General features: G+C 34.2%; 1 protein-coding gene across 1 annotated transcript in view; it reads left to right on the top strand.

Annotated features, from left to right (window-relative positions):
• The window catches only part of LOC123551067 (uncharacterized), a 123,328-nt gene that overhangs the window by 93,322 nt on the left and 2,300 nt on the right, over positions 1-27,706 (top strand). The window contains exons 43-53 of the mRNA XM_053540544.1: positions 12,579-12,749; positions 15,057-15,150; positions 15,390-15,478; positions 20,127-20,270; positions 20,857-21,010; positions 21,419-21,539; positions 21,865-21,976; positions 22,732-22,833; positions 23,279-23,443; positions 24,013-24,123; positions 24,898-25,078. Of these exons, the coding sequence (XP_053396519.1) occupies positions 12,579-12,749; positions 15,057-15,150; positions 15,390-15,478; positions 20,127-20,270; positions 20,857-21,010; positions 21,419-21,539; positions 21,865-21,976; positions 22,732-22,833; positions 23,279-23,443; positions 24,013-24,123; positions 24,898-25,078 (1,444 nt within the window). The remainder of the gene's footprint in view (positions 1-12,578; positions 12,750-15,056; positions 15,151-15,389; positions 15,479-20,126; positions 20,271-20,856; positions 21,011-21,418; positions 21,540-21,864; positions 21,977-22,731; positions 22,834-23,278; positions 23,444-24,012; positions 24,124-24,897; positions 25,079-27,706) is intronic.

Below are 27,706 nucleotides of genomic sequence, written 5' to 3'. Positions count from 1 at the left end.
TATAAAAAAATATAATATAATATAGTAAAGGAAATAGTGTGTGTAAATTTTGAATTTTTAATATAAAAAATATCTATTGATATTAATAACAGAAACAAATTATAGTTGCAGTTATCAATGGATAAAACATGCATGCATAATAAAATTCACAAATTGTGCTATAAAATAAATTTGCTATAAAAAAATTGCCAAATAAAAACACAAAACAAAAATGCATGAAGCTATACAGGTACAGTCTACACTTCCGGTTCCACTGCCACCTCTGATGAAACATGCCATTCATGCCCCAGCATAAAGTAGTGCTAGTATTATATATGAAACTACCACCAACAGAATACTGGGAAACTAGTGGCCTTTTTCCCTGCCAGATTCCATGTGCTACTGAAAGCCATGCTTTAGAAATTAGATAACCTGTCAAAAAAGAACTGTTGAAAGCACACCTGTCATCTGCAAGCACAGTATTGTGCTAGTAATATTTTCAAACCAGCACAGTACAGTACCTACAAACAACAGATGGAAATTTCACTTTACAAAAAATGCTGGACATGTTCCAAATTCTGTCAGGGTTTGGTGAAAAGTCTTGCATAGCTGCAAGCACTGGATTGTGCTATTAATTGTTATCAAATATGCACAACACAGTACCCACAACCAGACAAGAGAAAATATTCAATAAAAATCCCTTCAGTCCTAATGAGATTGATTTAATTTTTACATTGTCCATGCTGGTTAACCTGAGCCTAAATCCCAGCATCAGAAAGTGCTAGTTAATTTTTAAAACAAGCACAAAATGATACCAGGATCCTGTGCCAGAGAATTAGTAAATCCTGTTGCACTGGTCAGTAGATGATCTGGACACAACATATGGGTCAGAAAAGACTTGGTGCAGGGATTATATCTCCCCGCATCAGGTCAGTTCTAACATATGTAAATGCCCTGTAATGTAGTTCCGAACATCTGTAGCATTCCATTTTCCTTATATATCCTTCCATTTTCCAAAAATATTCCAGGTTGAAGATTCCATCCTGTTTCCCTGCAAGCACAGGATTGTGCTAGTACTGTTTATAAACTAGTTTTAAAAACTATCACATGTACCAATGCTGTACGTTGGGCATGTAAAAGAACCAAAAGAACTGCTTTAATTCATTTGTATCTCAAAAATTCTTTGATTGAAATTACACGACCGCGACTGAAATTTACGAACGCGTAGATTTATTTAACAAAGCTTGTGCAAAATTTATCTATTTACGATCGGAGAATGTGTATCTTTTGATCGCGCTTTGACGTGTCATTATTTCCGGCATTTTCTCGGTCTCGATTACTTCCGCGAATCGGATTGTCATTAAAATAACCTATAAATTTATCTCGCGTTTTTTGCATCATAAAAAAGGTGATGCATTAGACGAAGCACGCATCTTTCACCAAAAACTAAGTTAACCATAAAAAAAAATTACTGCATTAGCAACTTTAGGGGTGTGGCGGGAGGGTAAGTTTATCTTTACTGAACGACATGTAGAAGAACAGTAGATTCTGTCAGTCAGTGTATAATAACGGTCTATTCGCCCTTTCAGACGCAATGTGAGAAATCTGCACGGGCTTTTTGCTTTTATATCGAACATCTGGCTGTGTTCTCGGCTCGCTGAACATGCACATCAGTACTGTATTGATAAAACGAGAACCAGTTCAACTGAAAAATAAAGGCTGATTAATCCCGAATCCTTAGCAACTAACAAACATTTTAAGTCTCAAGGAAAAAATGAAATTATTTTAAAGAAATAATTTATATTATAATTTCAATTTGACAACTTACCAAAAAATGACTTCAAAGCTTAGAAGTTTAAAATATGATGATTCTCTTCATTTATTAAGAAATACTTGGCATAAATGTTCCCTGTAATGAGATGAGGTGTCGTGCGCAAGACACTGACCCCCAGCTCTAAGGTCAAGGTTACACCAAAGAGCTATAAAAATAAATAGATTGGCAACTTGAAAGGCATATAGAGCAAATCTCGTCAACCTCCCGTGACAAAAAAATGAGATCTCGTTTAACGGAAGTGGCACTTTCTGCACGCGCCATTTTGTATGCGGAAGCAATTATTCATCGGTAAAATAATTATCACCGTATGATCATGCACGCTTCTTTCGATGGCAAAAAAAAATGTGTACTTCGTGTCTTAAGACCATTTTAAATTAAACTAATTTTGTTTTAAAATTAGAAGCTAACATGTATTTTAAATGTAGTTTTAAAGGTACAAATTGTAACTCCGTGCTCGCCGATGTTTTTTTTTAGTAAGATAACGCCGAATCACGCTCTGACATGAGCTCACGCGAGATTACAGCCAGTTGCCATTCTGTGTATTTTATACTTCTTTGGTCACACTTAGTAGTCAAAGGTGTTTCTTGTCTGGTCCATAACTATGCCATTTATCAAGGGTTTTGAAAATAATTTGACACAGATGTTAACCATATTGAGAAGGTGTGTCACGCTTATGACCCAGGCCTCTTAGGTCAAGGTCACAAATGGTATGTGATTTTTTTGCGCATACATTTTTGGCTTTCTTGGGCGTACTTTTGGGGCAGTTGTCACCAATAGTGACAGCTCTTGTTGGGGAACTGAGTTGTGATTGTTTTCCATCTTCCTGACAGTAAGATTGTTTCTAAATATGGTAAGTTGCTTCATTTTTTTGTGGTAGGAAATTAAAGTCTTTTACTATTTACTTTATTTTACAGGAATGCTTTTTTTTAGCTCACCTGTCACATAGTGACAGGGTGAGCTTTTGTGATCGCTCTTCGTCCGTCGTCCGTCCGTTGTCCGTCCATCCACAATTTCTTGAGAACAAGATAGAGACCACATTTTGCAAGCAATTTTAATCAAACTTGTACAAAACTTGTATTGGCATGATTTCTCAATTCCTTTTGAAAACAGGCCACATCCAATCACTGGTTCTAGAGTTATTGCCCCTTAAAGGGCCAGAATTTGCTATTTTTGTGCGTCAACAATTTCTTGTCTGCACGATAGCAGCTTCATTTATGATTTGAATTTAACCAAACTTGCACATAACTTGTATCACCACAGGATCTTGGTTCCTTTCTTGAACTGGCCAGATTTCTTCATGGGTTCCAGAGTTATGGCCCCTTGGCTATTTTGGCTTTTGCAGCCATATAGAGACTTCATTTATGGTTTTATTTGATACAAACTTCCAAAATAACAACAATAGTTTTTGGATTCCATGACAAATCAGATCCAAGCGTAGGTTCAGAGTTATTTTATATCTGATTACTTCCCCTGATTGTAATCAAAATGGATTTATATCAGTAAGTACTTATAGGACTTATTTGAAATTTCATTATTGTCATAAGTTGGACTGAGCCAATCAGGGTAGATAACTATGGACTGATTTTATATCAAATTACCGCCCTTTATTTCAAATTAAAATGGGTATGTCTCCGTAACTAATGAAGATACTGATCTGAAATTTCATTTATGTCAACAGATTTATTTGGCAGATGCTTCTTTTGTTCACTTACAATGATTTTTTTTTAATTACTTTCCTTTTACGTTACTATAAATAGCTTATGTTTCGTATCTTTTTTATTATAGGCCGTAGGGAAAAACCGAGACCACTTTTCTGTGGTAGAACGTGGATGGTACCTCCAATTTTTATGTGTATTTTGACATATCTGTACCTTCTAAGATTTTTTCTTTTTGGTTAAATTTCTTCCCTTTGTTGTTACTGTCCTTTGGATATTTTTTCTGAGGACCTTCTTGTCCTCAAGTGTAATGATATTAGGTGAGCGATATAGGGCCATCATGGCCCTCTTGTTTAATTTTTTGTGGAAATAACATAAAATAATTATAGTATGCCTGATATATCTAAATTTCTGCTATTCAGGAGTTATTAAATCTTTTCATTCAACTTTTAAACTTCCTTAGCTTATTCATTCATTATACACAAAATTGCATGTAAAATTGTGTAAAATTGTCAGTGAGAATCCAGTATATGTCAACCCTACCCATCCCCTCCACAACCCGTGTAAAAAAAACCAGATTTTCTAACATCCAGATTTTGACTTAAAGATAATTTCTTTAAAATTGAAGTTTTAAAACATGAACCATCTTTAAAGATGCCATATCAAGAATAAAAGATGCCAAATCTGAAATCAAATCCCAGTCACTGTGACAATAAAAAACTTGGTCTTAACCAATACACCATGGAGGAATATGTAGCTGTCAATAACTTTCAAAGCCTTCTTTAAATATAGCAATAATTTTTTCATATCTAGAATTGTTGTGATGATCCTGTAGGTCAGTGCCATTGACAGAAATAACATTAATACCATGTTAAGAATGATAATTTAAATTTAAATGGAACTAAGTGAAGATAACATAATAAATGAGCCGTGCCATGAGAAAACCAACATAGTGGCTTTGCGTCCAGCATGGATCCAGACCAGCCTGCGCATCTGCGCAGTCTGGTCAGGATCCATGCTGTTCGCTAACAGTTTCTCCAATTCCAATAGGCTTTAAAAGCGAACAGCATGGAGCCTGACCAGACTGCGCGGATGCGCAGGCTGGTCTGGATCCATGCTGGTCGCACACCCACTATGTTGGTTTTCTCATGGCACGGCTCATATTTTTATTTTCGAAAAATTAATTGTATGTATTTCAGCAATATATAGAAAGTCAAAAATTACAAAAGTACTTATGAATATGCCACTTGAATTTGATTTTTTTTTGTTTTAATGAGGTTGTAAAATTTCAATATTTGATAGAAATACTTAATTATTATTAATGATAAAAGCAGTAGTTTAGCAATGGGCCTGTGTATACATTTTTTTGAAACCAGTTGTTTTATTAAATTTACAATAAAAAGTGAAAAAGATAAGGAAATGACAAATTGTAGGCATAGGAAGTATAGATTAATATAATTGCACTTTTACTAATCCTACCAGGTGTTCTGTATTACAAAAGTGCTTCTAGTGTGACATTTTGATACAAGCAAAACTGTATTATCTGCACTATAAAATACTTTATTTTATTATCGACTTGTTAAAAGTTAATTTTTTACCATAAGTTGACAAAATCATAGGAACCAGTCTTTGAGGGGTTAATCAAACACATATGAATTAATCGTAAATGTTTTTGTTGTGCAAAAAAGTATGATATTGTGTCTTAAACAGTTTTCATTTTCCACTCAATTGTGTAATTGCAAGGGAAGTAAACTAATAGCTTTAAAGTACTAGCTCAAGGCAAGGGTTGACATTCTTTGCTGATCACAACTTTGAATCAAATATTAAAATTTCTGTTATTGATATTAGCAAAACTAGCATACATGGCACACGACAAGAAGAAGATGAAAAAAATAAAATAGGTTACAAAACATAGATTAAGGAAATCTTTAGAAAATCACCGAATTCATTTTTTATGTAAAAATCATTTTTTATGTAAAATTGTTCAGCCCCTATTTAACATTTCTCTAACATTTTTTTAAATATAAAAAAATATAATATAATATAGTAAAGGAAATAGTGTGTGTAAATTTTAAATTATTAATACATAAAATATCTATTGATATTGATAACAGAAACAAATTCCAGTTGCAGTTATCAATGGATAAAACATGCATGCATAATAAAATTCACAAATTGTGCTATAAAATAAATTTGCTATAAAAAAATTGCCAAATAAAAACACAAAACAAAAATGCATGAAGCTATACAGGTACAGTCTACACTTCCGGTTCCACTGCCACCTCTGATGAAACATGCCATTCATGCCCCAGCATAAAGTAGTGCTAGTATTATATATGAAACTACCACCAACAGAATACTGGGAAACTAGTGGCCTTTTTCCCTGCCAGATTCCATGTGCTACTGAAAGCCATGCTTTAGAAATTAGATAACCTGTCAAAAAAGAACTGTTGAAAGCACACCTGTCATCTGCAAGCACAGTATTGTGCTAGTAATATTTTTCAAACCAGCACAGTACAGTACCCACAAACAACAGATGGAAATTTCACTTCACAAAAAATGCTGGACATGTTCCAAATTCTGTCAGGGTTTGGTGAAAAGTCTTGCATAGCTGCAAGCACTGGATTGTGCTATTAATTGTTATCAAATATGCACAACACAGTACCCACAACCAGACAAGAGAAAATATTCAATAAAAATCCCTTCAGTCCTAATGAGATTGATTTAATTTTTACATTGTCCATGCTGGTTAACCTGAGCCTAAATCCCAGCATCAGAAAGTGCTAGTTAATTTTTAAAACAAGCACAAAATGATACCAGGATCCTGGGCCAGAGAATTAGTAAATCCTGTTGCACTGGTCAGTAGATGATCTGGACACAACATATGGGTCAGAAAAGACTTGGTGCAGGGATTATATCTCCCCGCATCAGGTCAGTTCTAACATATGTAAATGCCCTGTAATGTAGTTCCGAAAATCTGTAGCATTCCATTTTCCTTATATATCCTTCCATTTTCCAAAAATATTCCAGGTTGAAGATCCATCCTGTTTCCCTGCAAGCACAGGATTGTGCTAGTACTGTTTATAAACTAGCATCAACCAAGTGCCCACAAGTTTACAGAACTTAACTAATCCACAAAATAAATTATATATCAGTTATATTTTTATGCAGATTTTATATAAATTTTCTGCAAGCACAGGATTGTGCTAGTAAAGTATGTAAACTAGCATCAACCAAGTGCCCACTGAAAACATACAATTCATTCCAAAAGCAGTATATTAAAAAAATATAATAGTTTGTTTTCTCACAATATCCCTGCAAGCACAGGATTGTGCTAGCAATATTTTTCAAGCTAGCATCAACCAAGTGCCCACTGGAATAATGTAAAATCCAATAAAAAATATTAAAAAGAAAAAAACAGTGTAGTGAAGTCATGTTCTTATCAAAACTAAAGATAAAACACAGAAAAAAAATGTTTCTGAGAATTTTGAGTCAAATATTTCCTAAGATTAAACAATTATTTACATTTTATTTCAAATCTTAACAAAAGTAATGAAAAAATACATTTTTAAATGAGAATTTTGAGTTAAATTTTTACCAAGATTAAATTTCATGAAAGATAAAAATTGTTTTTACATTAAAGCTAGAACATTTTCTCACAATGCTAAGTACTTACTCTTAAGCAACTGAGTTACTGATAATAAATTTGGAAAATTTTTGGTTTTTATAGGAAATTTTGAGATTTGCTTGGTAATTGGCAGGTGACAGACAGTGAGCTAGAACTCGGTCACTTCCAGGTTCCCAGGAAGGGGCTAGTAACTAGTGGCAATTACTTACTATTGTTTTCTTGTTAATTGGCCCCTAAAACCTGTGCAAACTGCCACCTTGTTTGTGAGATATGGTTGAAAAGTTCTCATAATGTCACACCTAATTGAGTATTGGGCCCTTTATGGCCCCTACTGTATGGTGATCTATTGTTGTTTTAAGTATTAACAGTTTGCTACTGAAAAGGGTCAGGATATTGTAATTGACACTTTGTTAATTGGTCACTTGTATATTTTCTAATTTGTAATCAATTTGTTTCTAATTGGTGGAAATTGAGTTTTATTTCATAATTTTTTAATTCCTCAAAATGATTTTAAGATTTTCTCCATTTAATTTAATTTAAGTATTAATTCATTATTAAAGTGTTAAATTAAACATTTTTTTATTTGTAAGATTTTTAAAAGATAATTTCTTGCTGTGATTTCAGTATTTATGACACAAAGTTATCACAAAAATATTTTTTTTTCAAATATTTTTGATTCATTGAACAAAAAAAAAAATAATTGTATAAGAGCTAATAGAAAGATTGGCTTTTTGAAAAAAATATACCATCTGTATTTTTTTTCAATATTTCATCTTTGATATAAGAAGGAGGATTTATATTAATCATTAATCATATTAAAAATTGTGATTTTTTTCTTCCTTTTTTAATTCAAGTATTTTTATTCAACACAATCACAGTGGGATATTGTCCATCTTAGTCATATAAGTTGAGCAAGAGGGATTTTGTCAGCGGGAGAGTATGGGGGAAGGGGGAAGGGGGAGATTTGTCCTAGATTCATAAAAGGGGCTTTTCTTATTATTATTCTGAAATATGGATGACAACATTTCATTAAACTCAATATTAAATGAGGGCCTCGTTGTTGCTTTTTTTGGAAATTTACAGAAATTTCACTTTGATGTGCATATATTTTTTACACATTTTTAAGTCTCGATTTATATTATGCTGATTTGCCAATAAACTGAAACTATATTTTGCTGAATCAGTAAAAAAAGTCCTCTTACTAAGCATAAGATTGATATGAATAAAAACAAAAAGATTTAGTCAAGGACAAAATCCTCCTTCTCAATTTGACAAAAGTGGACAAAATGCCCCCCTTTGATTTTAGCAGATGAAAACTCCTAAATTTAACATAAATTGAAAAAGTTTTTAAGATGATATTTTCAGTTTTTAATTTTTTTAAATGGAATGAAATTTTAAAAAATCAAAAGTTGGATTTTATCCACCTTTGTCAGATTATAAATTGATTTTTAAAGCACTAGCCTCTTAAAATTTCTGTTGTATTTTTTTGTAGATTACTATGAATTTCAGTTGATGCTGATTTTTGTTTACTTTATGAAGTTCTAATCTCTTTCAAACAATATCAGTTTGTCTCCATGAAACTCATCAAGGGTGGCATTTTTTGTGGGGTACCTGATAAAACTACAATGTATACAAAAATAAGTAAACTTTTGTAATTAAGATGCCAGAAACTTTACAACTGATGTTGTGTTATATATTGTAATACATGGGGATTAAAGATGAATACTGCAAAGACTAAGGTTATGATTTTTGAAAAAAGTACTTTTACACACTCCGTATGACTTTTCTTCATATACAGTTAGAGATTGCATAGTCATTTAAATATTTGTGTGTATACTTCTTTAAAAATGGGAATTGGCATAGAACACAAACTTGCAAAACAGAGTATCCTTCTAAGGCTATGCACAAATTGTTAACAATTTTTGATAGTTAGGAATTTTCAGTGAACAGAAAATGTAAATTATTTGATTCATTAGTTGCTACTGTGCTTAACAACTGCTCTGAAATTTGAGGTATGAATGATGGAAAAGATGTTGAAATCATTTACACCAAGTTTTGTCAAAAACTTCTAAGCGTTAATAAATCCGCCAATCTGATTGGTTTGTATGGAAAACTAGGAAGAGTTCCCATGATAATATGTAGAAAGATAAATATGGTACGCTGTTAGTTCCTTTACTGAATTCAGATGAAGATTCACTGCAAAATAGAATTTATCGTATGCTGCGTATTGATGCAAACAATAATATAATAATTCAAACTGGGCGTTTCAAATAAAAATGATGTTAGAAAACCTGGGATTGTAGGATATAAGTTAAGATAGTAACAGTATTTCTTTTTCTACTGTTAAACAGAGCATATTGGACAATTATTATCAAACTTGGTATGCTTATATTAACAATTAGCAATGATTACTCTCTTACAGTAGATTTAAACATTCCTTCAATCTTGAAAAATATTTAGATATAATTCAAGATGAAAAATTTCCAATATTATTTCTCTTAGCAGATTTAGATTTAAGATTATCATCATATAATTTGGAAATAAAAAGAGGTGGATAATTAACAACACAGATCGAAATGATAGAAAATGTAAATTTTGCAATTTTTATACAACAGAAAATGAATATCACTTTCTTCTTGTATGTTCATTGTACAAAGAATTACAGAGAAAATATTTAAAACCATATTATTGTAGATGGCCCACTGTCAGTAAATTTGATAATCTGATGTATACGGAAAGGTGGAAGGACTTATTGAATCTGTCAAAATTCATATATTTTGCAAGTTATTTTGAGTTAGTTTTATTTTTGAAGTAGTACCTTTTTTCATTTAACATATTATATTTCAGACTTGTATCTTTAAAATGTTTGGATGTAATAATAATATTGAAAAGCTTCTCTCAGTATCTGTATTATTATCTGTTTAGACTTTTAAGGAGCATTTTATTTAGAGGATATTACATGAGTGCCTTTTCATATTGAATTTATTAAACAAGTTGAATAAAATAATAAAATTCAAGTCCCTGACCAGCATTTTATCAATTTTATTCAAAAATTTAATACATTCAATGTGGAAAGACACAAATGCAATATCCTTTTTATCACATGTAAGCTTTTCCTGCTGAAACATCAAATTTCTTCTTTCTTTACTTATTATAGACCAAGTAAATGCGACCAATGTCTCCTATATACCACAGTCACACATACGGCGCAAATAGCTACGTTGAGCTACGGATAGAAACGTAGTAACCCGTGTCAATCCGTACCTGAGCCGTACGAATTGGTACGAATTGATACGGCTTACTACATTAAGGTACGTCTCAGGTACGTTTCAATACAGGTCGATACAGATTACTACGTTTTTATCCGTGGCTAGACGTAGCTTTCCGCGCCGTATGTGTGACTGGGGTAATACTTAAAACGATGTAAACTTAGAGCTTTATTACACTAGTGTATTATCAAATTTATGCAATGACTATTTCATTCCCACGATGTCAATGCTTAATTGCTGCATAAGTTTTGTTGTTGTTGTTTACTCTAGTTCTAAAAATAATAAATGATGGTGCTGGAAAACAAAACTTTAATTAATTTTTCAACTTTTAATGTATTCTATATTATATGAATTTACTTACACTGGTCTTGAGATCTCTTGCTCTGTTAGTGTATGATTGCGTATTTAGACTTTATTTTGAAATAAACATATTTCAGACCGTCTATTTTACATCTTTAACTCATTGAAACTTTATTTTGATCAAAATATATTTCATAAGAAATTGACCATCTGTTTTACATCTTTAACTCATTTAAGAAAAATATGATAATTTGCTTTAATTATGTTAACACCTAATCAAGGTTTATACAACACACATTAACGACAAAATTGTTACTCAAATGCTTCTCATTGCGGGTCAAGTAAAATTTTCATAAGATAATCTTTTATTTCAAAATTTGTTTATTTTTCGAATAAATTCGCTGAGAAAAAAAAAGATATTGAAAGTTTTATATTTGAAGCATTTTTTTCCTTTTGATATACTGTATTTCAGAATTATATCTTTAGAATATTATGGATGTCATTATTCTGCACTGTTCGCTATTCAATCAGTAAATTTTCAGTGAACACCCCTTCGAAAAATAAGTGGTCTTGCCCAAATTGAAAAATGGACCAGTCCATATTAGAAATTTAGCAGGGTAAAGGTTAACTTAGTCCAAAATTATGAAGAATGAATTATATGTAAAAAAAATGTCTCCCTATATGTTAACTCTGTTTAGGGTAGAAGTATTGTATTTGCTTTATTGCTAAATAAATGTAGTTGTTGTTGTTGTTGTATTTATCAAAGAAAGAAAAGCAAAATGCTGGACTTTTACCCCCTAATAAAAATGGTATATAGAAAATTTGCTCCCAACATTTTTGTCCTTTAATAATTGTTTTGGCACTTAGTAGAAGATAATTATCTTATTGCAGTTTTAGATATCTTTGTTTGTAACAGTTTTGTTATAGTGCATAATTATCTAATAAGTAATTTTGAGTGTTAAAAACACAAATTAAAAATTACAGTGTCCAGTGATCAGTAATGTTGTTGTTACTTAATTACAGGCTATTATTTACCTTACACATCCTGAGTGCAATTAACATGTTTATCAAATTTTCATCAATAAATCACATTTCGAATGTTGAGCACAATACTGTTGTAACTCCTATTAAATAAAGAAGGAGTAACGACAGTACTGCGTTCAACCCTCAATTTTGGTGACTGTAAAGTGTGCAGATGTCCTACACTCCTCCTGGCCTGGCTTAGTTTGGTTGAAAATGTGACTCAACAAGACAGAAATTAGAACATGCCTTAAATGACCCTCTATCAAAAAAAAAGCTAAAGGTTATTCGGTTTCAGAAATAACAAATGGATCTAACATTTCATCTGGATAATAGCAGACTCAGTTTGATTGAGTCTGGAATCATATGTGCACCAGCTTAAGCAGAATTCTATTATAATCAAATTGAATGAGTGATCCAGAAGGACAAAAATATAACAACATTGAATGGCTTGTTAGTTGATAACCAACTTTAGAACTAAACATCCTTTTGTTGCTCCTCTTAAGTTTGTTTAAATATTCAAATGGAGAGATTGTCCAGTATTATGTCCCCTTGCAGCTGACACCAACAGCTGCTAGCCAATATGTGACAATGTTTGTATGCAAAGATTGTAAAGAGCCATTACCAGATGGATCAAAATGATTTCATCTGCAGAGTAATATTATATCAAATATGTACTGTTTCAGGCTGAAAGTGTTCAGTGTTCTAAGAGAGGGTGCAAAGTGTCATGTTCCAGTGGTGCCCATAGTGATGGTTGCTGTGAAATTTTATCTGAAATCTGTATTTTTTCAGACTGAAAGTGTTCAGTGTTCTAGGAGAGATTATTGAGTGTCATGTTCCAATGGTGCCCATAGTGATGGCTGCTGTGAAATTTGGTCACAATTCTGTTTCAGGCAGGAAGTGTACAGTGTTCCAGGAGAGATTGTCAGTCATCATGTTCCCATGCTGCACACAGCGATGGTTGCTGTCAAATATGTGACAGTTGTTTGTATGAGGGTCAACTCCAGATGGACCAAACATCATTTAGCCCACTATTTGATCCATGTACACAGTGCATGTGTAATGTAAGTAATTTTTAGCTCGACTTTTTGAAGAAGAAAAAGTAGAGCTATTGCTCTCGCCCCTGTCCGCATCAGAGTCGCTGTTGGTTAAAAGTTTTTGATTTTGAAAATATCTCTATTACTGTCAAAGCTATTGACTTGAATTTATTGACTATCGAAGTCTACAACAGGAGAAACAGTCCCCACAACTCTTTGAATTTTGACAGAGTTATGCCCCTTTTAAACTTAGAAAATTTTGATAAAGTCAAATATCTCTGTTACTATCAAAGCTTTTGACTTTAAACTTAAAACAGTTATTTGCTATCAAAGTCTTCACCAGGAGAAACAATCTCCATAACTCTGGTTTGAATTTTGACAGAGTTATGCCCCTTTTTAACATAGAATGTTTTGGTTAAAGTTTTCAATAAAGTCGAATATCTCTGTTACAATCAAAGCTTTTGACTTGAAACTTAAAATAGTTATTTACTATTAAAGTCTACACCAGGAGAAACAATCCCCATAACTCTTTGAATTTTGACAGAGTTATGCCCCTTTAAAACTTAGAAAATTTTGATAAAGTCAAATATCTCTGTTACTATCAAAGCTTTTGATCTGAAACTTAAAATAGTTATTTACTATCAAAGTCTGCACCAGGAGAATTAATCCCTATAACTCTGGTTTGAATTTTGACAGAGTTATGCCCCTTTTTAACGTAGAATTTTTTTGGTTTAAAGTTTTTACAAGTTTTTACTGGCAAAGCTCTAATTCAGAGTCATGCACTGAGAAAAGTGAAGTATGCTGTCTTAAGGACAGCTCTTGTTCATAACTTTTGTTAATGTTGTGCTGGAATTTTGTTTACTACTTCCAGGAACACAGTTTGGTAACGCCTAACTCGAATATTATAATTTAGTTTATAACACGTTAATTGTCTTGCATTGCAGTGTTTACCGTCTGTTTGGCATCTCAGAAGAATGTTCATGTTAAGAATCGGTTAGTGATCGAAGCTTTTCCTGGTTCTTATAAAATATTGTTCAAGTTTTAAAGGCGTATGCTAGAATTCGGGGCAAAAAAAAATCCATTTTTGGGGGCAGATAACTTTTTTTCAGTACTGGTGACCTATGACTGCTATTGCATATTCGTGCACCCCCTCCCCCCTCTCCCCGAGTGGTGGGGGCATATAGATTTGCTTTTGTCCGTCCGAAGTTCTTGACACTCCTAGCTCAAAAACTATTTTATATAAATTAATGAAACATTGCATGAGTCTTTATCATGATATGAACTTGCGCACCTTCTATTTTTCCTCTGGGTCTGCCCCCTATTTCTAGAGTTATGGCCCCTGAAATAGTCAAAAATGCACATTTTCACCTTGTAACATGCCTAGCCCAAAAAGTGTTTGATATAGATTCATGAAACCTTGCATGAGTCTTAATCATGATATGAACTTGCGCCCTCTTATTTTTCATCTGGGTCCGCCCCCTATTTCTAGAGTCATGGCCCCTGAAATAGTCAAAAATGCACATTTTCACCTTGTGACACGCCTAGCTCAAAAAGTATGAGATATAAATTGATGAAACCTTGCATGAATCTTTATTATGATGTGAACTTGCGCACTTCCTATTTTTCATCTGGGTCCGCCCCCTATTTCCAGAGTTATGGCCCCTGAAATAGTAAAAAAATGCACATTTTCACCTAATTATGTGCCTCACTCAAAAAGTATTTAATGTAAATTCATGAAACCTTGCTTGAGTCTTTATCATAATGTGACCTTGCACACTTGGCATTCTTCTTGAGAATTTTAGCGTTTATTACAGAGTTATGGCCCTTGAAATAGCCAAAATAGTGGATTTTTTGTTTGTGATGCTCATTCTAAGCTCAAAAAGTATATGGTATAGAATAATGAATCCATTTCATATTTTTTTTTTTTTTGAGGCTATACCCCGTTAAGACTGCAAACATTTGAATGATTTCCCCTTATTTGTGACAAATGTTTCAGTGGGGGGGGGGGCACACCCTATGTCCTACAGACACATTCTAGTTTTATTCCTTAGATGATTGTCCTTCAATATCCAAAGTTTGAAGAAATTCTGTTTTTGGAAAAAGATTTGCCCATCTCATATACAGGGAATTCTAGCATACGCCTTTTAACAGAGTCATCTGGGGTCAAAAACTAGGTCACTAGGTAAAACCAGGAAAGAAATTTTACCATTAGAGAAGTCGTATTTTCTACATTAGGTCATCTATGGTAAGAACTCAGTCAGTAAAGTCTTTATAGCCCTCTTGTTAGTTGAAGCACAGGCTTGAAGTACCATAAATCTTTATTATCTATTTCAGAGAGGCAATGTGACATGCTTAGAGATACAGTGTGAGAGACTAGATTGTGACTACCCTGTAGTTGCTCCTGGGCAGTGCTGTGCTACTTGCTCAGGTAAGTGTTGAAACAAAACAGTACATGTTTTATACATTTTTGCAATTCCAAATTCTCACTGTGTCTTCTGTTTAATTTTTTTTTGTGTGGGGGTGGCGGGAAGGGAAGAGGGGAAGAGCGTAAAAATGGAAAGATATCAACATAAATAAAGTGAAAATTGCCCGGATGACTTGGATACTGAGTTGAGCAACCATTGGTCCTTCATATTGCCATTTGATGACAACACAAGTACATTTCAGGTTGTTTTGATGTACGATCAGGCAGACAGTACAGAGACAATGAGGAATGGACTTCCGTGGACAATCAATGTGTTACCTGTACATGCAAGGTGACAGTTTCTTTAAAGTTGTACTCAAACCTAGTACAATAGCAAAGTCTGAATATCAAAATATTTTGCTGTAGTTAAATCAATAGAAGTTGCTTTCTGCAGCATGTTTCTATTTTTCTTCTCAAGGGTAAACTTGTTTTATTCATAATGATTAATAGAAAAAGTCATACATAAGTGACTTTGTAACATGTAAGTGAATTTGTAGCACATAAGTTATAAGTGAACTAACACCTAAGTTGTCAGTGAACTAATACCACGTAACTTACATTATTAGGTTATTTAACATTGTTCTGTACAATACAGAGATATATTTGGACGAGTACCCAGCTGAGAAAACCATATTGGACGAGCCGCTAGGCTAGTTCAGTATGGTTTTCTCAGCTGGGTACGAGTCCAAATATATCTCGTATTGTACAGTACAATGATTAATAACCTTTTTATTCTATATCTATTTTATCTTACTATAATAATAGTTTAAATTAATGTTTCACTGAATATTGTATTCCTGCCTTTTCTAGTTTTTCCCAGTTTGGTATGAGTGCAAATATATATTATACAGACAATGTTAGACCTTAAATAACCCTTTTATTTTATATTTATTTCACTTCATACGTAATATACGTAATTCATTGAATGTTTTTTTTTCTGCGTATCATCATTTAAAAAAAGTATATGGCGCAACCTCCCTACATTTGGCAATTGGGTGGTAATAATACTTGTTTGAGATATTATGCCCACAAACATTGTCAGCAAGTTTGGTGAAGATCGGATGAAAACTGTTCGACTTAAAAGAGCGGACAGTGCTAAATTCCCCTTTTTCGGTACAATGCCTGGTACAATTCGGCTGTTTATCGAAATTAGCCGAGATGTAATGACCACAAACATTATCAGCAAGTTTGGTGAAGATCCGACGAAAACTGAATTATAGAGCAGACATGTTTTGGATGCTGACAGCCATCGCTGCCAATCATAATCTTTTCCATTTTGTTTCTTAACTGTTAAATAAAAACGGCTTAGATAGCTATTCAGACAGTCAGGGCTGATACCAATTTCTAGGTTACGTCCAGAACGGCTCCTTTTAGCGACTTTTCAAATATTCCAACATCTGATGATCCTTTTTACTGTATCTTTAAGTTTTTGATTATTAACAAACGTTTTAATATCTAAATCAAATAGCATTGTTATCCCTTGAATCGTTTTTATGTGTTGTAAACAAAAAAAAAAACTCAAATTAAATCCAGATTTCAAGACGCATAATCAAACTCTGTACATAGAGCGCCTACTTCATCCGATTTACATTCGGAACATTTTCACACGTTTCGGGCTTTATCGTATGTTTAACATGGGACTGTTGAACCATTCAAATACAGAAAATACAGGATTTTTTGTAAGAGCGTGCGTCCATATACAGAAAATCCAGGATTTTTGTACGCACGTGCATCCAAATACCATAATATATTGTACGGTCACGTGTTGCAAATGAACGTTCGCGATTGGATAGATAAAATAGGTATACATAAGTAATTTACAACACATAAGTTATCAGAGAACTAAACACATAACTTATCAGTGAAGTTAAAAGTTGTCACATAACTTACATAGTAATGTAAAACACATAAGTTGTCAGTGAACTTACAGCTCGTAAGTTGTCAGTGAATTTATATTTTTTCATGAATTTTAAATGTAAATCATCACTGTATTTATATAAAGTGCCTTTGATCATGTTCATCATGAAAAGGGTGCTATATGAATTGGGTATACAGTGTAACTTCCGAAAACCGCGCACTCCACACACCCTCTGGACCAGAAGAAAAGTCTGTTTTTTGGAAGTTTCTGGTATTTGCAAGTACAGAGTGTTTTGGACAATTACAACTGCATACCATAAATCGTTCTCTGTGATTTAGAGCAAGTACAGACTTACAAGTTATTTTAAGTTTGTCCTGTATGTTCGGTTTCATGATGTTTCTACGTTGTCTTAGTCACTTTAATTATGAAAATGATGAAGATTTTATAAAATGCTGTGATTTTAAAAGGTTTATTCATTTTTAGCTCACCTGTCACAAAGTGACAAGGTGAGCTTTTGTGATCGCGCAGCGTCCGTTGTCCGTGCGTGCGTAAACTTTTGCTTGTGACCACTCTAGAGGTCACATTTTTCATGGGATCTTTATGAAAGTTGGTCAGAATGTTCACTTTGATGATATCTAGGTCAAGTTCGAAACTGGGTCATGTGCGGTCAAAAACTAGGTCAGTAGGTCTAAAAATAGAAAAACCTTGTGACCTCTCTCGAGGCCATATTTTTCACAAGATCTTATGAAAATTGGTCAGAATGTTCACCTTGATGATATCTAGGTCAAGTTCGAAACTGGGTCATGTGGGGTCAAAAACTAGGTCAGTAGGTCTAAAAATAGAAAAACCTTGTGACCTCTCTAGAGGCCATATATTTCACAAGATCTTCACGAAATTAGTCAGAATGTTCATCTTGATGATATCTAGGTCAAGTTCGAAACTGGGTCACGTGCCATCAAAAACTAGGTCAGTAGGTCAAATAATAGAAAAACCTTGTGACCTCTCTATAGGCCATATTTTTCATAGGATCTGTATGAAAGTTGGTCTGAATGTTCATCTCGATGATATCTAGGTCAAGTTTGAAACTGGTTCATGTGCGGTCAAAAACTAGGTCAGTAGGTCTAAAAATAGAAAAACCTTGTGACCTCTCTATGGGCCATACTTGTGAATGGATCTTCATAAAAATTTGTCAAAATGTTCATCTTGATGATATCTAGGTCAAGTTAGAAAGTGGGTCACATGCTATCAAAAAGTAGGTCAGTAGGTCAAATAATGAAAAAACCTTGTGGCCTCTCTAGAGTCCATATTTTTCATGGGATCTGTATGAAAGTTGGTCTGAATGTTTATCTTGATGATATATAGGTCAAGTTTGAAACTGGGTCAACTGCAATCAAAAACTAGGTCAGTAGGTCTTAAAATAGAAAAACCTTGTGATCCCTCTAGAGGCCATACCCTTGAATGGATCTTCATGAAAATTGGTCAGAATATTCACCTTGATGATATCTAGGTCAAGTTTGAAACTGGGCCACGTGCCCTCAAAAACTAGGTCAGTAGGTCAAATAATAAAAAAACCTTTTGACCTCTATAGAGGCCATACTTTTCATGGGATCTGTATGAACATTGTTTTGAATGTTCATCTTGATGATATCTAGGTCAAGTTTGAAATTGGGTCAACTGCGATCAAAAACTAGGTCAGTAGGTCTAAAATTAGAAAAATCTTTTGACCTCCCTAGAGGCCATATTTTTCAATGGATCTTCATGAAAATTGGTCTGAATGTTCACCTTGATGATATCTAGGTTGGTTTTTAAACTGGGTCACATGCGGTCAAGAACTAGGCCAGTAGGTATAAAAATAGTAAAACCTTGTGACATCTCTAGAGGCCATATTTTTCAGTAGATCTTCATGAAAATTAGTGAGAATTTTTATCTTGATGATATCTAGATCAAGTTCAAAACTGGGTCACATGAGCTCAAAAACTAGGTCACTATGTCAAATAATAGAAAAAAACGACGTCATACTCGAAACTGGGTCATGTGGGAACAGGTGAGCGATTCAGGACCATCATGGTCCTCTTGTTTCACATAACTACATCCAGCTTTGAAGTTGCGCCAGTTTGGGAAACTGTTTGACCAATTACGAAATCAAACCATTGTCCGAAGTTAAATCTTCAAGCTTGCTAATTAATTTCTTAACTAAATGCTTGTTTTAAATGATACCGCAATTAGAACTGAAAATGCATCAGGATGTTTGATGTAAACATCAAAATTTAAACTGCTAATCATGTTTTAATGGAAAATCATTATCTAATTATCAAGATCTTCAGCAGTGTTTGATCATTTTGATTGACAGGTTATGATTCTAATGCGTGTCAAAATAACCAGTTGCCGCTAATTGGTAAACAATGGAATCACAGAAGAAATTTTTCCGGAGACACAGACTTGCATTTGAACAAATACGTAGTTGTTTGTGTCGTGCGTTTTTTTGAAGTAAATTTTAAAGAGTCATGCTAGTCTTACTGTCAGGCACGATCTAACAGCTTTACCCAGCAAATGACAGTTAATTTAAAGAAAAAATTATGTGTTACCATTATACTGTTGCCATTTCGTCATAAGGATTCAAGGTTTTAAAACTGAGTTTGGTGACCAGACTAAAGATGCAATCGTTTCATTGGTCAGTTTCAAGACTGAGCACAGAATCACTGCCAGAGGTTTTAGACTGATTTACAACCTTGGACCAAGGTCAATTTTGACTGGTTTACACACTCAGTTCTCTAACCTTGGACCAAGGTCAATTTAGACTGGTATACACACTCAGTTCTCTAACCTTGGACCAAGGTCAATTTAGACTGGTATACACACTCAGTTCTCTAACCTTGGACCAAGGTCAATTTAGACTGGTATACACACTCAGTTCTCTAACCTTGGACCAAGGTCAATTTAGACTGGTATACACACTCAGTTCTCTAACCTTGGACCAAGGTCAATTTAGACTGGTATACACACTCAGTTCTCTAACCTTGGACCAAGGTCAATTTTGTCACGAGAGATATCAACATCTATATAATCAGCACTTACTTTGCAGTCTGGTAATATAGCATGCAGAGCCACTTACTGTCCACCATGTTTGACAGGAGAAAGGGAGGTAACTGTGCCTGGTCAGTGTTGTCTCAGATGTGAGACAGTTCCTAGGGAGAAAAGATGTATCCATAATGGAATAGAAAAACAGGTAAGATCTGTATCCACCTTACAGTTTTAAGATCACATTTGCCAGAATCTCAGGGTAAGCTCCATTAGTAGATAGGTAGCACAGTGTATACATCAACATTTCAGCATTTTCTCCAGAACTGCTTGTCAGATTTGCACCAGTTAGTTTGTGTAATAAATTATGTGCATTGAGAAATATTATATTTCTTAACCCTTATCGTGCTGGGACATGATTGATTCTGCCTTTGCGACCAGTGCAGATCAAGATCAGCCTGGACATCTCTGCAGTCTGATCATGATCTGCACTGTTCACCATTCAGTCAGTATATTTTTGGTATGCACCCCTTTTTATAGTTAATGGTACTGTCCACATTGAAAGATGGACAAGTTCATTATAGAAATTTAGCGGGATAAGGGTTAAAATGGTTCTACTTTGCCTAATGTTGCCACTTGAGGAAAAACTTTGTTTTTGCCTTTTTGTTGACCGAAGAAGCTTTAAAAACATAACAGAACTTTTCACTTATAACTGTGTTTGTACATTTACCAAGATGACATGCGTTCTTCTGTCTGTGAATGCAATGTTTTTTTCATCATAATTATGTTTTTAGGCTGGTGACTTCTGGAATATTGATGAATGTACCAGCTGTCAGTGTATGAATGGAGTAGTCAACTGCTCTGGTACACAGTGTCCTACAGTAGACTGTGGACCAGAGAATAACCCAACTATATTTCCTGGTTCTTGTTGCCCAGTGTGTACACCAAGTAAGTTCCAATTAATTGCCGGGGTAGCCATAATCCTAACTTAGACTGTGGACAAGACAATTACCCAACTATTCTTCCTTGTTCCTATTGCCCTGTATGTACACAAAGTATTTATTTGTCTGCCAAATTACTGTTGCCCTGCATGTACACCAAGTAATTAATGAGTCAGCTACACCTTGCCCTGTATGTACATGAAGTAAGTTTCGAGTTACACTGCTTCATTACTGTTACCCAGTGTGGTTTTCGTGTTAAGTAAGAAATGAGTCATTCTGTTTGATTGCTAAATATCCTTTGAGAATATTTCAAGTGCTTTCTTGCAAAAAAAATCTTGTTAATGTTTTATATCGAAACTTTTTAAAATTGGTTGTAAGTATAAATTTATTTTTTTACTCTCTTTGATTACTTCAGAGCCAGGAACATGTTTGGTATACGGAGACCCTCACTACAGGACATTTGATGGTAGCACCTTGCATTTCCAGGGAACATGTAGATATTTGATGGCTTCCGACTGTCAGCAGGAAAATTTTGTGTAAGTTGAATAAGTAAAAAATATCTATTTCAGTCAGTAGTTCTTAACAGAGAGAGCGTGACCTAACCTTGGGCACATGCACATGACTGTATGTACTCATATCTATAGTGTGTACATTTTTCATGAAACAGACGTCCTTCCTTGGTAATGTTTAGATAAGAAAACTACAGTTAGAATCTGATTTTAAGAAATTTACATTGACAGTCATGTAAAAAAGTAAAAAAAAATATCATACTTTCGGAATTCGATTCTCTTGCAATATATTTGACAGTATATCATGTGTCAGGTAAATAGATGCGGTATAATTGTATTTGTATGTTTACAGTGTAGAAGTTGAGCATGACGACCGAGGGCTGAGTGGTGTATCCTGGGCACAGAACTTTACAATTACCATCGGGAGAATAAAAGTTGATCTTCTTCAGCAACATAAAGTCTTGGTAGGTATGAAGTATTAAAACTGACTGGTAGTTTTGGCATTAGGTATTTTTAGCGTCTGTTGTATGTATGGTTTGTATTAATATGTTCATCTTGCACTTGACCTGCTCTATTTAATACGCTTGCTGGCCAAGGTGCAGACTCCTTGTTGGTTCCAAAAAAACTACTGTATGGTTTATGAAATAACTGAAGGACCTGATACTGTAAGAGCATTGCTATTTGTGAGAGACCAAATTTGTTTGGCTCTAGCTCTCGTCAGTCCAATAAATTTCTGTTCAGACAGTTTAAATTGACTGTTCTGAATGAAACGAAGAAACGTGATGGCAATGAAATTAAAATGATGTTCACAATATGTTGATCCAACTTGATGTTCACAGGATATTGATCCAACAGGATGTTGAAGCAATTCAAGATTTACCTGCCCACTTAGCTCTCGAAACTGAAACAGCCTAGACCCAAAGAAAAACTGGAGTTTATGATTTGAAGAAGTGTTCTTTTGCAAGAGATGAGAAGTCTTTGAGAACAACACAATTGTTTATTTTGGGGGAGTTTTCCGAGTTTTAGTGCTGTATGTTTAGAGGGTTCCACTTTATTACAATGCTCATCAGTGTGTATATTTTACCATCTCTCAATCTGATTTAGAGGTTCAGCACTTGATAGTCTTTGTAACTAACTTGAATTTGTACAATCTATTTTCACCTGACTCTTATAGTCTGAATCAAAAGAACCTAAAGGTTGAATACTATCATTGTGACAGGTCAATGGAAGAGTTGTTTTACCACCATACAGGATTGGGACAGATTGGACCATAGAGAGGCAGGACAACAATATCTTTGTTAACACTCAACTTGGAATTCAGGTACATTCATGCAAACCTAAGCTTGCTGTTGTCATGTTAGTTGACAATATTTAATACCAAGTTGTCAGAATGATGCATGAACAGTGATATAAGTGATAGAAGATTACATTAATATGACACCATATATGAAATACAGTAAAAATGCAGATCGCTTGAGGTCATAAGGCAATGAGCAAAAAACTCAAGTAATATTGGATTCAGTGATTCAGATGTTGAACACACTAAGGAAAATGGAAGGGACCATAATGCATTGCTTGAGTTAACATTGTGTGTTTTTTATGGGTGATAATATTACAGTAATAATGTCAGAGAGGTTGAAGTTTTTAAGTTTCTTTTCTTTATCATGGAAAAATTATTTTGAAGTTACAGTAAGAACATAATTATCTACATAATCAATGGAAATACATCTTGTATGTTTTTCATAACTATATTGTTTTACTAACAGTTTATCTGGGATGGAGCTAGCTATGCAGAGTTATCTGTTCCTGGAATATACAAACATAAGATGTGTGGTTTGTGTGGAAATTTTAATGGCTACCCACAGGATGATTTACGTACAAAATCAGGGGAGATAACCAGTTCAAATGCTCTGTTTGGAAATAGTTGGAAGGTGAGTGTATATTCTAAACAAGAATTACTGCTTCATAAATAGTGATAAGTTATTTCTTCCAATATATATATAAACAGTATAATGCCTTTAAATGATGCCTTTAAAGAACAAAATGCCTTCCTGCAAAAGGCAGATAGTTTTTCTGCCAGTAGGACAATTTCTTAGTGATTTAACATCTTAAGAGCAATAAGTTGAGTACAACAACCAAATTTCAGTCCTGCCAGTGGTGGTGTATTATTTAAAAAAAATGCGAAGTTGAAAATAAACTATTTGAGCAAGGCAAAATGCTGAAGAAAATAAAGTGTGCACATATAAATAAGAACAGACATAATATAAGCAATGGAAGACATCAGATGCACACACAGTCTAATCACAGCCTAATGTTGTAGCTTAGCTTTTAAGATCAATATATTACTTAATTACAATTGTTGTACATAACTTGTTATTCTTGAAAGGTGTCCATAATAGAGATTATACTGTACAGCAATTCTTGAGGCATTTTATACTCTATAGCTGCACTTTGACCAAGAATTTGCCAAGCATTTGCACCCATTATTGTTTATGTACAGGCAGATGAACAGAGGACATCTAGATGTGAGGATGCTACAGATACAGACCCCTGTGTAACTGCTGGATTTAGAAGACGTAGACAGGCAGCATCCATGTGCGAAATCATCAGGGTTAGATACCTTTATTCTGAGATGAAATAATTAAAATATAACATTTTAGTTTAGAATAATAGTGGTTTCATCAATTCAGAATCAACTATATTTAGCATTTTAATAAGATTAAATTTAATTCACAAGTTTTGGACAAGGAATTTAGACACAGATAGAGGAGAGAGATACTTATATTGATATTGATAAATTGTTAGTCAGCCTTTTACTTCTAGACAAAATTTTGTTTGACACCTCATAATTTGAACTGTGTAGTGTGACCAGCTATTAAGAGCAACAAGTAAAACATAATTGTTCCAGTAACTCAATTTTAGATTTCTTCCCATTTTTTGTGGGCAAAAGTGAACAGTCGAAACATTGATGTTGAGATCAGGAAAGGCAATAAAAAGAGCCTATTTTGTCCATAGAGTTTATATTGAAGAAGTTTGCTTCAGAGTAGAGAATTTTCATCATTTTATCCTTTTACTATAATTATGTTTCTACAACTTTTAATATTTCATGTGTCTGTAAAACCTTATATTAGAGCCGCACCATAAGAAAACCAACATAGTGCATTTGCGACCAGCATGGATCCAGACCAGCCTGCACATCCACGCAGTCTGATCAGGATCCATGCTGTTCACTTTCAAAGCCTATTGCAATTAGAGAAACCATTAGCGAACAGCATGGATCCTGACCAGACTGCGTGGATGTGCAGGCTGGTCTGGATCCATGCTGGTCGCAAATGCAGTATGTTGGTTTTCTCATGGTGCAGCTCATTCATGTATTTTATTGCAGAATGAGAATTTCCGACCTTGTCACCGAGCAGTCAATCTGGATCCCTTCTTTGCTTCCTGTGTATATGATTTATGTGCTTGTGTAAACCAGTCTGCTTGTCTGTGTGACATTCTATCTTCCTATTCTAGAGAGTGTGCTAAAGCTGGGGTGAGGTTACAATGGAGATCAGATTCATTGTGTGGTAAGAAAGATAGAAACATATATGCATAAGCCTGCATATTATTACAATGACATTTCAAGTTGTCTTATAACTTACTGAGTGAAGGAAATTGGAATTTCTACCAAGTTTCTAATAACAAACTAACCAATTGGTAGAATTTCATTAAACATCTTTCATTTCTTTCCATGAACATCTGTTATCCACATGTGAAGTTGTGTACCCACACCCGGTCACCCCCACCACCCTGGTTACACCCCATCCTCTTCCCCACCACCAATTTTTTTTCTCATTTCTTCGTTTTTTATTAAATCTTAAACCTTCCATGAATATTTAACATGTGAAGTTTTGTACCCTCACACGGTCACCCCTTCCCCTCCCCCTCCCCCCCACAAAAAAATCCATTCTTTTCTTAATTTTTTCAACAAACCTTCCATGAATATTTATCATTATGTGAAGATGTAAAACCCAATTCCCCATCGCCACCCACGTTCCAGATTTCTTACTTGATTGTGCTCTCTTAAAGATGACATTGGTAAAAAATAAGATCTGGCCAGATGATGGTGGAAATGAGCTACTTTGATTAGAATTTGATAGAAAATGACAAATTAATTGCAATTTCGTTGAAAATGAGAATAAAACCCAAAAATATCACATTTTCACTGTTTTGAGTGTATTTTTTTCAAAAACTGCATATTTATAGCCTACTGATTGCTATTTTCCGGCCATCAGAGGTAAAAGTGAACATATTTAACAGTTTAAATGTGTAATTTGCATGCAGATCAAAGTAGAAAATGTCAAAACAGGGCAAAACAAGGCTGTATTAAGGGTAACTGCTTCAAAATTATGTCGCGACAGCTATTTTTGACAAAATCTGACGCTTTGTATTATGGTACTGAAAATGCTGTAAAAACCTGGAAACTGTTGATATCAAGCTAAAACCTTGTATTTTTTCATGCATATGGGTTTCTTGTAAATTTCAAATGAAACTGGCACAGTGTCAGAGAAAAAAGTTTTTCTTATAGGAATACAGACACTAAATAGAAAAATGGCATGAAAAAAAAGGTAGTCGCATAATGGCGGATACAAATAGTTCTCAGTTTTTTTGCTCTGTAGAGCTATTTTCCTTATTTTCTTTGCAATTTTTTTTCTAAAATCACATGGCAGATCTATGCTTGACATGTATGTAGCATTTTACACTAAATAGTTGTTGTTCTTTATTCTATATAAAACTGACCTATTTCCAATGACCGCAGCACACATCAGGACCCATTTTAAATGTCTGGAACCTACATTTTCTTGAAGAATATTGTCAGTGCTAACTAAAAATCAAAAGAAAAGTGGGGGTCATGTCTGATGCTAGAAAAATAATTTCAGTCAAACACACAGACTGCAAAATCAGCTAAAAAATGAGACCCCAAATTATACTGGTGGTGTATGATCTAAGTTTCCATGAAAAATTTTGTCATGTTGTTATTTCTTTATGAAAATGCTACCTACATGTCAAGCATAGATTTGCCATGTGATTTTAGTTAAAAAAATTGCAAAGAAAATAAGGAAAATAGCTCTACAGAGCAAAAAAACTGCGAACTATTTGTATCTGCCATTATGCGTTTATAATTATTATTATCATTATACCAGATTTATATAGCGCCCTTTTCATGATCAATTTCACGTTCAAAGGCGCTTTACATAGTTCAAATGCAGCCACACAGGGCGCATAATTCATCCTCTACTAGTACAGACACAGAGCGATCTGACCAGAGGGACAGAGTGAGGCTACCATTTTTTTTTGTGCCATTTGTCTATTTAGTGTCTGTTTGCCTGAAGAACTTCTGTTCTTATGTCTTCCACCACACATTGGTGTGGGAGACATATTGATTTACTTCAGTCTGTGTGTGTCTGTCTGTCTGTGTGTGTGTGTGCGTGTGTCTTTCTGTCTGTCACAAATCTTGTCTGCACTCTAAGTCGAACATTTTTCATCCGATCTTAACCAAACTTGAACAAAATGTGTTTGACCATAAGTCCTCAGCCAAGTTCGATAACTAGCCAAATCGGCCCAGACACTTCGGAATTATGGCCCTTGAATTACCAGAAATTGACCTTTTTACTCTTGTCTGCGCTTTAAGTCAAACATTTCTCATCCGATCTTCACCAAGCTTGAACAAAATGTGTTTGACCAGAAGTCCTCATCCAAGTTCTATAACTAGCCAAATCGGCCCAGGCACTTGGGAATTATGGCCCTTGAATTACCGAAAATTGGCCCTTTTACTCTTGTCCGGGCTCTAAGTCGAACATTTCTCATCCGATCTTCACTATACTTGAACAAAATGTGTTTGACCATAAGTCCTCAGCCAAGTTCGATAACTAGCCAAATTGGCCCAGGCACTTCGGAATTATGGCCCTTGAAAATCAGCCTTTTTACTCTTCAATGGTATATTTGTAGTGAGTAAACAGTATATAAAGACTTACTGTTTAGATGATTAGGCAGTTGTGGGAGACATGCGCTTTTCTCAAAAGTAGCTCTAGTTTTAAGTTCAAATGTAATGAAATTATTTGCTTCTTAGTAACATCTTTAACTTTTTACTGGAACTATATAGCTTTGCCATTCCTCAACACAAACCCATTTGGCAGGGGATGCCAGTTCATCGG

This window comes from Mercenaria mercenaria, chromosome 4 (genome assembly GCF_021730395.1).
Source record: "Mercenaria mercenaria strain notata chromosome 4, MADL_Memer_1, whole genome shotgun sequence".
Taxonomy (NCBI): domain Eukaryota; kingdom Metazoa; phylum Mollusca; class Bivalvia; order Venerida; family Veneridae; genus Mercenaria; species Mercenaria mercenaria.
This window is presented reverse-complemented; position numbering and strand designations above follow the sequence as displayed.